At 37.8% G+C, this 15,305-nt stretch overlaps 1 protein-coding gene across 7 annotated transcripts in view; it reads right to left on the bottom strand.

Annotated features, from left to right (window-relative positions):
• TMEM62 (transmembrane protein 62) overlaps positions 1–14,748 on the bottom strand; it is a 33,263-nt gene extending 18,515 nt beyond the window's left edge. Inside the window, exons 1-7 of one of the 7 annotated variants that reach the window (XM_045059459.1) lie at positions 14,306–14,748; positions 13,940–14,051; positions 12,671–12,808; positions 9,628–9,673; positions 5,324–5,465; positions 2,428–2,552; positions 2,160–2,282 (exon numbers count right to left, since the gene is read on the bottom strand). In XM_045059459.1, the coding sequence (XP_044915394.1) occupies positions 2,160–2,282; positions 2,428–2,552; positions 5,324–5,465; positions 9,628–9,673; positions 12,671–12,808; positions 13,940–14,051; positions 14,306–14,485 (866 nt within the window). In that variant the 5' untranslated portion in view covers positions 14,486–14,748. Of the gene's footprint in view, positions 1–2,159; positions 2,283–2,427; positions 2,553–5,323; positions 5,466–9,564; positions 9,674–12,670; positions 12,809–13,939; positions 14,129–14,305 lie in introns of those variants that run through there. The other 6 variants (XM_011283044.4, XM_045059460.1, XM_023255454.2 and 3 more) reach the window with 6 other exon arrangements.
• Positions 14,749–15,305: the final 557 nt, after the last annotated feature.

Here is a 15,305-nt window from a genome sequence, read left to right on the forward strand (position 1 = left end):
GATTGAAGAATTGAATTTAACTGTGCCTTAGAACAATGCCTTGTACATAACATGCACTCTTTCATTTTTAAGTAAATGCTTGTTAAATTAATTCATTTGATTTCTATACTTTAAGACTGTTTTGAACCTAAGACATCATCATAAGCTAATACTTGATATTCTTCATCTCTTCAAAAATGCTAATACTAACACAAACACAACTAGAAACGCTTCAATCTTCTTTTAAACCTTTATTTCTATAATTTCAAGGAAATTTAACTGAAGTTGTTTTGGTTTTCTGAATGCATGGTGAAAGGTATAAATATTCATTAAAGAATAGCCAAAATTTTATATTTTGTACTTTTAAAACTGAGAAGAGAAATGATTAACTATGGCAGAAACAATAGTGCTCACCAAATTCTCCACGTGCTCCCCTGCATTTCCCAGTCTCCCTGGTATTAGGTTGGGACCATGTGACTAGTTCTGGTCAATGGGCTGTGAACAGAAGTGACATGTATCACACTTCTGGTCCAAAGTACTTTAAGAGTGGGTCTGAATTCTCCATGCTCTCTTCCCTGCACTGGAACTGAGATATTGAGATAGTGGCATTATAAGACAGATGAAGTCTGAATCCTTGAGTCACCCCACGGAAGAGAAATGCCTTGACTCATACCAGATTTACATAAATGAAAAAATAACATCTGTTGTTATGTAAAGCCACTGATATTGTCTAGATTTATTTGTATCCATAACAAAGCCTAGCCTAATATTACTAGCATACTTTTACTCTTCTATTGTACTAATACACTTAAATGTTTATAAGGCAGGTATAGGTTAGGTGCTTTAGTAAAACTCCAGATAAAACCCCAGGGTTGGAACACAGGAGAGCAGGTGGGAAGAGAAAGAGAGGAAATGGTTTCATAATATCACTTAACTTGTAACTGTAGTATTTATAAGAAATAAATAAGCTGATCAAGGGTGAGGAAAGCTATCTGGTAAGAGGCAATCCCAGCCCAGCCTACAACCTCACAGTCATGAATAGACAGGCCTTAACTCACAGTAATTACAGTTGCCAAATAATTACAGGCTTCAAGCATAGCTCTTAGACAGTTTCTAGTGGAGCCAAGTGAAATGAATAAGTACCTTCCAAGATGTAAAGCTATCTTTTCATTAATGGAAGTAGTTAAAAATAGAAAGATAACATATTCAGCTCAACAAATATTTATTTAGTGCCTACTATCTTCAGAGAACTGAGTTTGAATAAATTAAACAGCAATTGATAATAGTTAAACAATGAGATGATATTCATCTATATTTAAACTATTGTACTTAGTTATTCTCAAAATATATCGTCAGTTCTTTTCTATATACACTTTACTATATGCTTTTGATAAACAAGTTATGTTTTCTCAAAGAAAGACTTTTATCTTTATAAAAGCAACTATCATGTATCTGAAGAACTTATATCACTAACATCTTATAGTAATAACTAGAAAAGGTAGATGTAAAATTCAGAAGGAAAAGTGTTACATTTTCAGTTCTAGTGTTTCTCAAAGTGTGGTCCAAAGAGCTTCTGGTGGGCTTTAAAAAAATTCAGTTTCTTGCAGTTCTAGACCAACACAAATTCTCTATAGATAGGGCCTCAAAATTTTAATTTTTAATAAGCTTCTCCATAATCCTTGAGCACACAAGAGCTTGAGAACTATTTCCTAATGGATGCATCTTAAAAACCCAATGTAACATAGTGATGGCAAGCATAACTGTTGCAACAAGGTTTTTGCATATCAACATACATAACATATATATTACTTTAAAAATTTAGAGCTATCAGGGTGTCAGGGTAGCTCAGTGGGTTGGGCATCCGGCTCTTGGTTTTGGCTCGGGGCATGGTCTCAAGGTTCGTGGGTTGCTGAGAGCACAAAGCCTGCTTGGGATTCTGTCTGTCTCTCTCTCTCTCTCTCTCTCTCTCTCTCTCTCTCTCCCCCCCCCCCCCCATGCATGTGCACTCTCTCCCTCTCCAAATAAATAAATAAGCATTAAAAAAACAAAACAAAAACAAAACTTAAAACTATCACAAGTTTTTCCTTAACTGGGATCACCCATGATAGCAATAAGAAACCTATCATTGCTTTATCAAGACTTACATGTGTAAGGTTTATTTTGTGGGGTAGTTCCCTTACCTTCTGTTATCCTTCCAGTCTCCCACCTCAAGTTCCAAAGTGCCCTGGAGGTGACGAGTGTGCAAAACAGGCATCAGTCCGCCTAGTGTATGGAGGTGCCCACACAAATACGCTGTAGCTGAACTAACCAATGAAAAATAAATGGAATAAATGAGCAGATAACTTGTGATGCCCAACTCATAAAAAGACCTCTTCAGGAAAGCAAGATGGGTTGAGTAACGTAAAAAAATTACAAATAATTAATTTTGATTTTGGAAGCCTGCCTCACCTCATTATTGACCGAATTCCTGGTGATGGAGAAAGGATAGTGGATGTTGTGTAGTGTCCAAACCAAATACTGTGGTTGCTCCGACTACTTTCCTTAACGAGTAATAGAAGTTCCTCCATCCGTTTCTGAAATGGGAGAAAAACAGAAGGATCTTTAATTAGGGCTCAGGCTGAAATGTATAGATTAAGCATCTCCCTTGGAGTTTTATAAGTATATTATGTCTAGGGCTTAAACCCTACTAAATAATGACCTGTATGGTCCTGTTTTAAACTGTTTTCACATACATTATAATTCATTTGGTCCTAAAAATACATCTATGCTAGGGTGCCTGGGTGGCCCAGTCAGTTAAGGGTTCAACTCTTGATTTCAGCTCAGGTCATGATCTCACGGTTTGTGAGTTTGAGCCCTGCATGGGCCCCATGCTGACAGCATAAGGCCTGCTTGGGATTCTCTCCCTCCATCTCTCTCTGCCCCTTCCCTGCTCTCATGCACACATGAGTGCACCCTCTCCCTCAAAATAAATAAATAAACATTAAAAAAAAATAACTCTATGCTAAGTAGGGCAGGTGTTATCCCCATTTGATGGATAAGGAAATTGAGAAGAATAATCTTTAAATTACATAAGTTTCTTTCTTTTTTATGATAAATTTCTTTATAGAAATAAAAAAGAACCTCTAATCTTTCAGCCCTGTATACTACATTGCAATTAATAAGGAGGATCTTAAGGGGGCACCTGGGTGGCTTAGTTGGTTGAATGTCTGACTCTTGATTTCGGTTCAGGTCATAACCTCACAGTTCGTGGGAAAAAGCCCTGTGTTGGGCTCCATGCTGACAATGAAGAGCATGATTGGGATTCTCTCACTCTCTCTGCTCCTCCCCAGCTTGAGTGCTTGTACTCTCTCTCTCTCTTTCTCAAAAATAAAATCAATAAATTAAAAAAAAAAAAAAAAAAGAGGATCTTGAAACTAAACTTCTAAAATAAGATGTACGTATGTCCACAAAAAGCCTTATACCTAAATGTTCAAAACGGTTCTACTCAGGATAGCCCAAATCTAGAAACCATCAGTATATCCAAACAACAGAGTGCTATGCAGCAACAAGAAAAGAACTATTCGAACACACAATAGTATGGATGAGTCTCAAAAACATTATACTGAGCAAAAGAAGCTAGACACAAGAGTAATACTGTATGATTTCATTTACATAAAATTCTAGGGGCGCCTGGGTGGCTTAGTTGGTTAAGCATCTGACTTCCGCTCAGGTCATGATCTCACGGTTTGTGGGTTCAGCCTGCATCATGCTCTGTGTTCACAGCTCAGAGCCTGGAGCCTGCTTCAAATTGTGTGTCTCCCTCTCTCTCTGCCCCTCCCCTGCTTGCTCTGTCTCTCTCTCTCTCTCTCTCAAAAATAAACATTATAAGAAAATTTTTAAGAAGATTAAAAAATAAATTCTAGAACAAACAAAACTAATCTATACTGACAGAAAACCAATCAGTGGTTCCCTAGGATTGGGGTGAAGACTGACTATACAACTTCCTGGGATGATAGAAATGTTCTATCTTGATTGTGGTGACAGTTATACAAGTATATACACTTGTCAAAATTCTTCAAACTCTTTAAATGAGTGCATATTATATGTAAATCATCCCTCATCAAGTTTATATCAAATATAATGTGTACATGTATAAATATAAGTGAATGATCTGTAAAGTGCTTACAGCAATGAATTCCTGGGCTGTACCTTCAGGGTTTCTAATTAATAAGTCTCTGCATTTTATAAGACTCCAACTGATTTTCATGCAGACCTGATGTTTGAATATCTTAAAAAAATTAAGGAGTAGGCTTTGATAATTACAAGATAACAAAATACACCTTCATTAAATAAAATGCCTACTAGAAAACAATGCATTGCACAATATTCTGTTCACTTGATTTCAAGCTCTTCTGAATCCTCATATCACTCTGAATCTCCTTCAGCACTTAGCAAATTCTGCCCTTATTGTAGTTATTTCTGCACTAGTCTTATGCCCCTCTGCTAGATTAAATATTCTGAGATGAAGGACTTGACCTTATCACTTTTGTATTCTTACATATGACCACATTTGTCTTGCATGTGGGCATGTGTTCATTAATGAGTAGACATTTGTTGTACTAAGAAATAATGAGAGGGGCGCCTGGGTGGCTCAGTCGGTTAAGCAGCCGACTTCGGCTCAGGTCATGATCTCGCGGTCCTTGAGTTCGAGCCCCGCGTCGGGCTCTGTGCTGAGAGCTCAGAGCCTGGAGCCTGTTTTGGATTCTGTGTCTCCCTCTCTCTGACCCTCCCCTGTTCATGCTCTGTCTCTCCCTGTCTCAAAAATAAATAAAATGTTAAAAAAAAAAAAAAAAGAAATAATGAGAGTTTCTCACGTGTGATCTTCCAGACACTTTTAATCTAGCAACAGTTTTCATCTAACTTACAAAAAAAAAAAAATACTTTAAAAGAAACTTATTTACTTCAACGGTTGCCCTTCTCCTATTAAAAAAAAATACAGACCACTAGTTAGAAATGGCAACTATGGGGATTTAGGAATATACCATATAGTATAAAAGCTGTATGCCCTACACCTTGCAAAGTGCATGTTGCTCTTAGTACATATTTAATAAATGTCTACTGAATTATATAAAATGTGAGGTACTTCTTTGCCAGATTTTGGGATAGGGATAGCAATGAACAGGATAGCGATGACAGTGCTAAAGTAGCCAGTGATTTCTTCTAGCCACACTTGTAATCACAGTAAATGTTTTTTTCAAGAATTTCTTGATTAGAATTTGTTTACCTAGGATAGTTTTAAGAGAGCCACATGTATCCAAGAAAAAAAATAGGTCAGCTACAAAGGGAAGTGAGATTTTTACTGTACCTCATCTAAAATTCCAAAGAAATTATAGGGTCTCTTGGGCCCTGGATTTTGGGTGGCATCCAAAGAGATGAAAGAATAGTTGCCAAAGGGAGTACTGTGGACATAATGGAAAGAGCCATCCCTACGTACGGCAGAATATTTCCTAAAAAATACAAGACAGGAAAGTTTTAATGCAATCACAAAAAGACAGAATGAGTTTAAATTCCCTCCCTTGTATCACACAATATTTTGCCTCCCTTTGAAAAGAAAATTTCCTGATCAACAGAGAAATACACTAAACTAGATCTGCAATAAACTGATTAAAAGAAATTTTAAAGTTTTTCCCATTGTCTACAAAGATTCAAGCAATCTAATTAATCAATAACCAAACAAAAGGTCATCAAGCAAAGCAGAGAAGTAGGTAGCTATTTTAGGCAGTTAGAAAGAGATCAATTAGAATCCAGCAAAATGGTATTTACCAATCATTGAAAAATTTACTAAGAAGCTACTAAGTACCTAAGAGAATTCTTGGTGTAATGAGATACAAAAGGTGTTTACATCTTGAAACAGGACTACAGAAGCTTAACTCACAATAAAGCCTTGCAAAGATGACGTCATCAAGCCAGGAGAAAAATGTTAGTTAGGTCTGGGTCAGTAAATCTTTTTCAGTTCCTAAAAATGTATTGGTAACATACACAGGGCACACATTCAGTAATGAAAGTCCTCACTACCTAAGTATCAACAGTGTTCAGGTGTCCATAAGGTTGGAAAGTAAAGAGCAGGGGGAAAGTACAGAGAACAGAAACTCATTAAGATTTGTTGAATAAACATGAAGGAAGGTATAGATTGCATTGGGGACATATTTATATTACTCAAATGTCAAAATATTATAAGAAAATAGGTAAGTGTCTTATATGACACTTTACCTAAAAGCACAAATAGAAAATACAAATAGGCTTCTGAAACAATGTGTTATCAGAAAGCTATATTTAAGCCACAACAGTCATCAAATATATCATAAAATAAATATATTGTCATACATATTATAATTAATAGTCAATTAGTTCTATTGCCTCTCTTCTTGGTATTTTTAAATTTTCTATATTGGGGGTTTTTTCCTCACTAAAATTTTTATTTGTATTTTTGCTGCTTAATTTGTTTTCAGAGTTATTCTTTAGGTTCTTATCATCTCACATATGTTGTTTCATTTCCTACATTTCTATCATATTACAATCCAACTATCTAAAAATAAACCCCACTATTTGAAAGCAGAGGTTAAAATACCTATTTTACCTATGATACCTATTAACATTTTCTAAATGCTGGATTCTGGCATTCTCTGGGACATTTTTAAAATCAAGATTTAGCTTTAAGAGTTTTTTTTTTTTCCTTCAGGTTGATGTATCTGTAATGTCTGTTTCTCTGGCAAAATGCCATTTATTAAAAATTCAGATAAAGTTTGGGGTGCCTGGGTGATTAAGTCAGTTAAGTGTCCGACTTCAGGTCAGGTCATGATCTCATAGTTCGTGGGTGTGAGCCCCACATCAGGCTCTGTGCTGACAGCTCAGAGCCTGGAGGCTGCTTCAGATTCTGTGTCTCCCTCTCTCTTTGCCCCTCCCCTGCTCATGTTCTGTCTCTGTCTCTCAAAGATAAATAAATGTTAAAAAAACATTCAGATAAAGTTTAGGTGTTTAGAAACAAAAACATAAAGGTAAGAAACTTTCAAGTGACTAAAATCCTCACTCTCCCGATAACAGACCCTAAGTCCTTTTAATTCTTCTTTGAAAATGTTTCTTAGTTCATCTCCATAGTCACCATCAAAGATACAAACAGATAACAGAAAATTTTCATCTCTGAACTTTTCCTTCCTCACATTAACAAAAGAGGACAACTTCATTCTCCAAGTTATGGTGACTCTAATTACATGTTAGTTAACCAATGCTTTTTGACCTACCACCTTCTAGCTGATGTCATAATCATCATATCTATGTACTTTGTTAGATAGGTTTGTCTCCTATCACTTCAGGCCCTTCCATATCATGACGGGATTATTATAGGACTCTCCTGTTTGCTCTATAAAACTCCAATCTCCCTCTTTTTTCCTTATTATCCCTATCTTTTTTCTTTTTTTTGCTGTGTGATTGCCCTTTATAAAATATTATTTCATTATGTGACTTGTCTCCTTAGGAATCTGTACTGAATTATGAACCATTACTCAACACATCTAAATTTCTATACTTGTCACTTAAAATCTCCATAAATTGGCCCTAAGCTACCTACCCAATGTCATACCAGTCCTCAAAATGGTCCTTTATTCTGGTGATGCCAGTTTCCCTACTGTCCCTAAAAGCTCATTCTAGCTTTTAAAGCTCTGGGGTTTTACCTAAAATATACCCCCTGGGGAGCCTAAGTGGCTTAGTCAGTTAAGCAACTGACATCGGCTCAGGTCATGATCTCACAGTTTGTGAGTTCAAGCCCTGCATCAGGCTCTGCACTGCCAGGGCAGAGCTTGCTTGGGACTTTCACTCTCTCCTCTCTCTCTGCCCCTCTCCCAGGTGTGCTTTCTCTCTCAAAATAAATAAACTTTAAAAAAAAAATGTAAAAAAAAAAAATATATATATATATTACACACACATACGTATACATACATATACATATATATCCCTTAAAATTTCTTACTTCCCCAAATGCTACCTATCTTTTAAGACTGAATGCACTTTTTACTTCTTTTATAATGTCTTCTCTAACTTGCAACTAGTAGATACGTAAGTTCTGGAGATCTAATGCACAGCATAGTAATTATAACCCACAATACTGTATTATAAATTTGGAAGTTACTAAGAGACTTGGGGTGCCTGGGTGGCTCGGTCGGTTAAGTATCCAACTCTTGATTTCGGCTCAGATCATGATCTCACGGGTTCGTGGGATCAAGCCCCACGTCAGGCTCTGTGCTGACAATGTAGAGCCTGCTTGGGATTCTCTCTCTCCTTCTCTCTCTGCCTCTCTGTCAAAATAAATACATAAACTTAAAAAAAAAAGTCAATAAGAGACTAGATCTTAATTATTCTTATCACAAAAAAGAAATGATAATTATGTGTTGGTAATCAAATTATTAGCTAACTCTAAGGTAGTCATCATTCCACCATATATAAATGTATCACATAAACATGTTGTACATCTTAAACTTACACAGTGTTATATGTCAATTAAATCTCGATAATAAAATAAAATGAAGTCTCCTCTATGTCTGCCCTATGCTGACTTCTGCCCTTTCAGATTTCTCATAGTGATTATCACGTGTACCAAATAATCTAGCATTTCATCAGTCATCCTTTCATTGTTCTTTTCTAATTGTTTCCTAAACAATTCTTATCTCCCTTAACTGGACTTCCTTGAAGGTAGAGGCTACATTTTTTAATATTAGTTCTTGTGTCTTTCACATTACCCAACTAATGATGGGCTCTCAATAAATTCTCACTACTTGAGTGATTGACATTGTAAGACAAAACTATCAAATACCCTGGAACTGAAAGTGAAATTACAACTAAAAGAAGCCCAACACATTGAAACTAGACAACTGGTCTCTAACTTAAACAGCCTTTCACATTCACAGTCTTTTTCACATTCACAGCAGATAAAGAAAATTCTAATATTTCTATGGCATACTGGGACAAAAGGACAGAGCAGCCAGGGTGACCAACGATGCTCCTAGAGGCTAAGAGAATCAGTTTCTCAGTATTCTTAAAATCCACAGTACTCTAGTGACAAACTCTAACCTAAATGACTTCTGAGGTATAGCATGGTGACTAGAGTCAAAAACACTCTTGTATATTTGAAAGTTGGTGAGAGTAGATTTTTAAAGTTTTTATCACAAGAAAAAAAAGTGTTTTAACTATGCATAGTGATGGGTGTTAACTAGACTTACCGTGGTTACTATTTCACAATATACACAAACCTCAAAATTTTATGTTGTACACCTGAAATGAATATAATGTTATATGTCAGTCATACCTAAGTAAAAAAAAACTAAAATTAAAAAAACGACTTCTGCTATGCATCAATGGCAAAAAAAGTTTCTGTGAAATAGTGAAAGTATTTATTAGGCAATAAAAAGCATTAAAGTATATGAAATAAAAGGAATTAAAGAAAGAAAAAGGCTTGGGAGGAAAAAAAAGAATTTAATCTGTCACTGAATACACAAAAATTCTATATTACCAGAGGGTCTTTATATAGAAATTTTGTCACTTAAAAAATGTTTTTACCCATTCATTGACTTGACTGCACCCTCCTTGTACTACCTCATGGTCTTCTGTTCATTACAGTACCTGTAATAATTCTCGACACTCTCCAGACTTGCAATGTTGAATACATCTAATTAAAAGGAAAAGAACAAACATCATCTATATTAAAAAGGATGATACAAATATGTTAATGACTAAAGCAAAATGGCAATACTTTCAATAACCCTTTAAATGCTAGAATGCCAATAAATTAGCTTGATAATTCTTAAATCTTGATAAAAGAATTCATACTATCTGGAAACTTATTTAAGAGACCTACTATACTAGAGAATAATAAATACTTTGATACTACATACTATACAGTATAAATCAACTTCAAGTTGTAAGATTAGACTGTTGTTGCTGCTGTTTTAATCCTGTGAAACATGCCTGATACAAAGATCCATGCCAAGTGTTTCTGAACAGCAGATCACTTTGATAACAGGGCCAAAGTCCCTCTCTTCTTAAGTCTCAAAATGATTCAGTAAGAAAAGAGTTATATAATGGTAACGGGTAAGGTGGTCCTAGAACACTTATCTGGAAATAATGATGATTTCATAGAGCTCGACTGCCTGGTTGCAATAACCAAAATTATTTACCTCGGCTTGGAATTCCAAGAATCTACTACATTTCTAATAACTTTAGAGAATAAGTTGTTAAGTCCAATTTAGGACAAAAGAAATATTGTGTATGTAATCCTCTTACTAAAAGAACTACACGGTTATAGTTAATCTTAATAAAAAATAGTTTCCTCCTATCTTAACACAGTATATAAACATGTATAAAAACACATACCATAAGCATTTGTGCCTATACAAGTCAAATTAGATTATCATGAACTCCAAAGGACAAGTTCTGCTCACAAGATCTAATCACAAGAGTCTGACATTTATTACTTGAAATAAAGTAGCTTGGCCTGAAAAAATGTTTTAAATATGTACAGGCATGCTTTTTATTGCAAAAGAATTTGATCTCTACCACTAATTAGGATTAGGAAGAAAGGGAAATGTAAATACAGATCTTCCTCAATTTACAGACAAATCCACTATAAGTTGCAAATATTTAAGTAGCCACCTGGGTGGCTCGGTTGGTTAAGTATCTGACTTTGGTTCACATCGTGATCTCACGGTTCGTGGGTTCGAGCTCCATGTGGGGCTCTAGTGATGACAGCTCAGAGCCTGAAGCCTGCTTCAGATTCTGTGTTTCCCTCTCTCTCCGCCCCTCCCCTGCTCGTGCTCTCTCTCAAAAATAACTTTAAAAAAACATAAAAAAAGATAAAAGAAAAAATGCATTTAACACACCTAAACTACTGAACAAGAGATTATCCTCACCTACTTTAAACATGCTCAGAATGTTTAAAGGCATTTTATAGGCATTATATAGGCATTATAGGCATTATAATGTTTATAGGCATTAGCCAATAGTTCGGCAAAATCATCTAACACAAAGTCTGATTTATAATAAAGTGTTGAATAGCTCATGTAACTTATTGAATACTAAGAGTGAAAAATGGAATAGTTGCATGGGCACAGAATGGTTATAAGGTTATTGGCTGTTTAACCTGGTGATCGCGTTCAGCATTACCAGAGTATCATACCGCATATCACTAGCCCAGGAAAAGATAAATATTCAAAATTTGAAGTATAGTTTCTATTGAATGTATATCACTTTCACACCATTGTAAAGTCTGAAAATCATAGGTCTAACCATTTTAAGTTGAACCATGGTTAGTTGGGGCCAAACTTATGGGGTATACCAGAGAAAGTTGTAAGCCAGATATCCCAACATCAATTAATGATTCCTAGTTGTTTGGTAAAAACTATTTATAAAGAGGGCATTTTCTGATCAAACCAATAGCTGTGCATTTCACCAGATAGAATTATCTGTTTCAAATGATAGCTTTAAAAATATATATATAATTAGGTACACAATAGCCATTAATAATCAAATGAAGCGAAGTACTTAACCATAAGGAAGACAACCTTTATAAAACAAACCTACCATTATAACACTTTGTAGAAGAGTTCATTTCCCTACTAACACTATAACAATCTAAAAAATGGGAAGGGATTATCTATTTCTCTCCTCATGCATACGGAGATTTATTTGCCATTTAATTTTTTAATGTATACACAGTAAAATTCATTTACTGTGATGTACAGTTCTTTGGGTTTTGACAAATGCATAGGTGTATCTACCGCCACAATGGAGAACAGTTCCATCACCTCCCAGAATTCTCTCATGATGCCTCTTTGTAGTCAGCCTCTGTCCCAACCCCAACCCTTGGCAATCATAATCTGTTCTCCACAGTTTTGCTTTTTCTTGAATGTCATATAAATGAAATCACACAGTATGTAGACTTATGGGTGGTAGTTTCCTTCAATCAGCAAGATGTATTCGACTGATTCATTCATTCATGCATTCATTCATTTATTTCAAGTACCCTCCATGCCCAGTGTGGCTTGGAGGCTACTTCAATATGCCCAATGAGCTCGAACTCACTACCCTGAGATCACAAGTCAAATGCTTTACGACTGAACCAGCCAGGTGCCCAAAATGTATGTATTTTTTAAACAACTTCCTGCATAGGTTTTGCTAGAAGCTTTTCTTCATGTAAAGAAGAAAGGGCCATACCAACTTTCCCCTCATAGGCTAAAAGTGACATGTGATGTTTTAAATCACATAATATAGGGGCGCCTGGGTGGCGCAGTCGGTTAAGCATCCGACTTCAGCCAGGTCACGATCTCACGGTCCGTGGGTTCGAGCCCCGCATCGGGCTCTGGGCTGATGGCTCAGAGCCTGGAGCCTGTTTCCGATTCTGTGTCTCCCTCTCTCTCTGCCCCTCCCCCGTTCATGCTCTGTCTCTCTCTGTCCCAAAAATAAATAAAAAACGTTGGAAAAAAAATAAAAAATAAAAAAATAAAATAAATCACATAATATAGTTGTATTTCAGAGTTGTGGCCTTCAGTCTATCTAAACCTATGTTACAACATTCCCATTTTATACTTTTATAATCTAAATTGGAGAATGTAGGCTCTTGAAGGGGGAAAAAAACTAGTTTTGATTTTATGTGGGTCTTGACTCTTACCATGATTTCCTTTGATATCAAGCCACTTGGTTTTTTCTAAGACCCTTGTCTTCTTCAGAATACCATGGTAAGTTTGCCATTCTACCTCATGCTGCCTGGATCCAAACTGTTCCTTTGTTTTGGCGTCAGTGAGATCTCCTGTAGATTTATATAAGACTTGAATCACAATGTAAAATAAGCCCCAGGGGGTTAAAAATTGTTTTTAAGTGCACACTAAAGGAACAAAGACACTTAAAGTACTCAACATGTATAAACATAACAACTTATGAGTCCATCTATGTCCGCAGCAAGCCATTTAAAATAAGATTTTCTCAGCAAGGACTTTGTTTCTTCTGGGTTAGCAAGTGCCTGTTTAACCTCCTGTGATATTAGAAATGGGTTCTGAAAAAAAATTATCTTTAAAGAGAGCAATACAAAATGCATCATGAAACTCTGATAAAAATGAAAACTATAAGAAATTCCAACACTCTGGGCAGAAGCCTGATATCTATGACAACCATATTTCCACACCCCAAATCAGGGTATGTAATCTGACCAAGTGGTATTTTTACAGCAAGAAGCAATCTGGAAGATGTGGTTTGGACAATGAAACACCAACATTTCTAGAAAACTAAGTGTACAGTTGAAATTGAGGTTTTCTATAAATTGAGGACTGATACTCTATCATGTCAGCAGAGGTGTTCCAGTAAGGTGGGTGGGATATGAATCCCCCAGTAGACAAGACAGATGCTTTTTTAGCTTGTCCTTCAACACATTTGGGAGCAGTTAGTCCGGAGAACCCAAGCCACAGAAGTACCAAGAGATGAAGAAAAGTGTCCTGAGTCACTTTAAGCCTCAAACAATTGACAACATAAGGTTGACTAACGTTGTAAAACAAACAAACAAACAAACTGTAAATGTTAGTTAAAAAAAAAAAAAAAAGATAACTTCTGATTTGTGGTTAAAGGACTTTCCCGAATCCTCTCTCAAATCCAGAACTACGACGACGACAAACAGGTACAGATATAAGATATAGTAAACGGCATACTAACTGATATCACGAGCCTTGCTTCTGCTTTGAGGGAACCTTGCTACTGCAAAGTTACTTGGATCTTGACTCAGTTACCCATGGCAAAGGTAACCGCAATGTCCCATCTCCTCTACAGAAGGACTCACCGGGGGCTGGGGCTATAGTGTTCCCAACGTCCCCGAAGTGAAAAGCTGCAGCCCAGGCTAGCATTCTACCATTCTGATCACAGAACAACACGACCACACGGCAACCCTCCCTACCTGTTGCCAGGACGAGAGCTGGTTGAATGATGCCAATAGTTTCTGAACAGAACTTCTCTAAGTCTACAGCTCTGCCTGGATCGCGAAACCTGCTCAGGTGAATGTCGGATATCTGCCGAAAGCAGGTATTAAACAGAGATATCTGAGTCAGGAAGAGGAAGCACAGACAGCAGGCGACCCGGCAGCTCTCTAAAGGCGGACGGAAAAGGCAAGGATGCAATGCAATAACGAACCCTCCCAAGGAAGGACAGAGTCCCCAGCCAGAAGTTTGGGGCCGCGGCAGTGACGCCCCCGCGGGAACTGCCCGCGTCTCACCCCATCGGGCAGGCTCTGCACCCACCCCCCGCCGTGCTCCCGCTGCGTCACCTGCAGACCCCAGAAGATGTTGCTGGCTCCGGGGCCCGGAGCGGGGTGCGGGCTCCGGGGGGCGCGGGGCTGGGGCAGCGGCGAGGGCTGACCAGCCAGGCCATAGTGCTCCAAGAGCACTGCCGCCAGTGCCGCTGCCGCCAGCCCCGTGACCACCTTCATGGCCAGCATTGCGGCCATTCCGCCCGCTCCTGCGCTGCCCTCCCGGTCCCGGGTTCCCCCGGTGCGGCGCCCCCGCGAGCTGCTCTGGCCGCACTTCCGGACTCTATGGTCGCGCGGGGCCTAAGGCTCAGCTTGTCTGCCTCGGCTGCACCTGCGCCTCGCAGCGCAAATGCAGCTCGCCAGCCGCCCGCGTCTCGGGGCAGGGTTTGCAAACCGAATGCCGGGGAAGAAAAGGAAACTGAGACCTCCAGCACCAATCAGGGTTGCCGAGGAGTGGCAGGGAAAGGACCCTGGTCCGGGCGGAAACTAGAGTCCGGGCTCCGCCTTAGTCAATCATTCCTGACCCCAGTGGGTCAGTTTCCTTACCTGTAAAACGGAGTTAATAATGCCTCCCGTGCGTACTTCACAGGTTTGTGAGAATCAAAGTATGTATGAGGACGCCTTTTAAATTACTGTACAAATGTGACAGATGGCTTTCTTTCGGCCCTTACGATTATTAACAACGTGCTTCCATAGGTTTTCAATACATGTAATAAATATGTTTTGTGATGTTATTTTTACCTAAATCTGATTTCATATGCACTTCGCTATATCATATCCCGTTAGAGTGTTATACCTCTCATTTGATAAATTGTAAATACTCCCTATGGGCAGGCACAGGAGAAGAATTAGATTCGGGTCCTGCCCTTGATTTATCTAACCATTCGGTTATTGTTGAACTTTTGGATTGTTTGTTATGTTAGGAATGTTCTGAACAAACATTTTTGAATAAACATATCGCTGTTCTGAATAAACATTTTTATACAAATAGCATCTTTTTTAACCCCTCTTTGAGGTA

This window comes from Felis catus, chromosome B3, assembly GCF_018350175.1.
Source record: "Felis catus isolate Fca126 chromosome B3, F.catus_Fca126_mat1.0, whole genome shotgun sequence".
Classification (NCBI taxonomy): Eukaryota; Metazoa; Chordata; class Mammalia; order Carnivora; family Felidae; genus Felis; species Felis catus.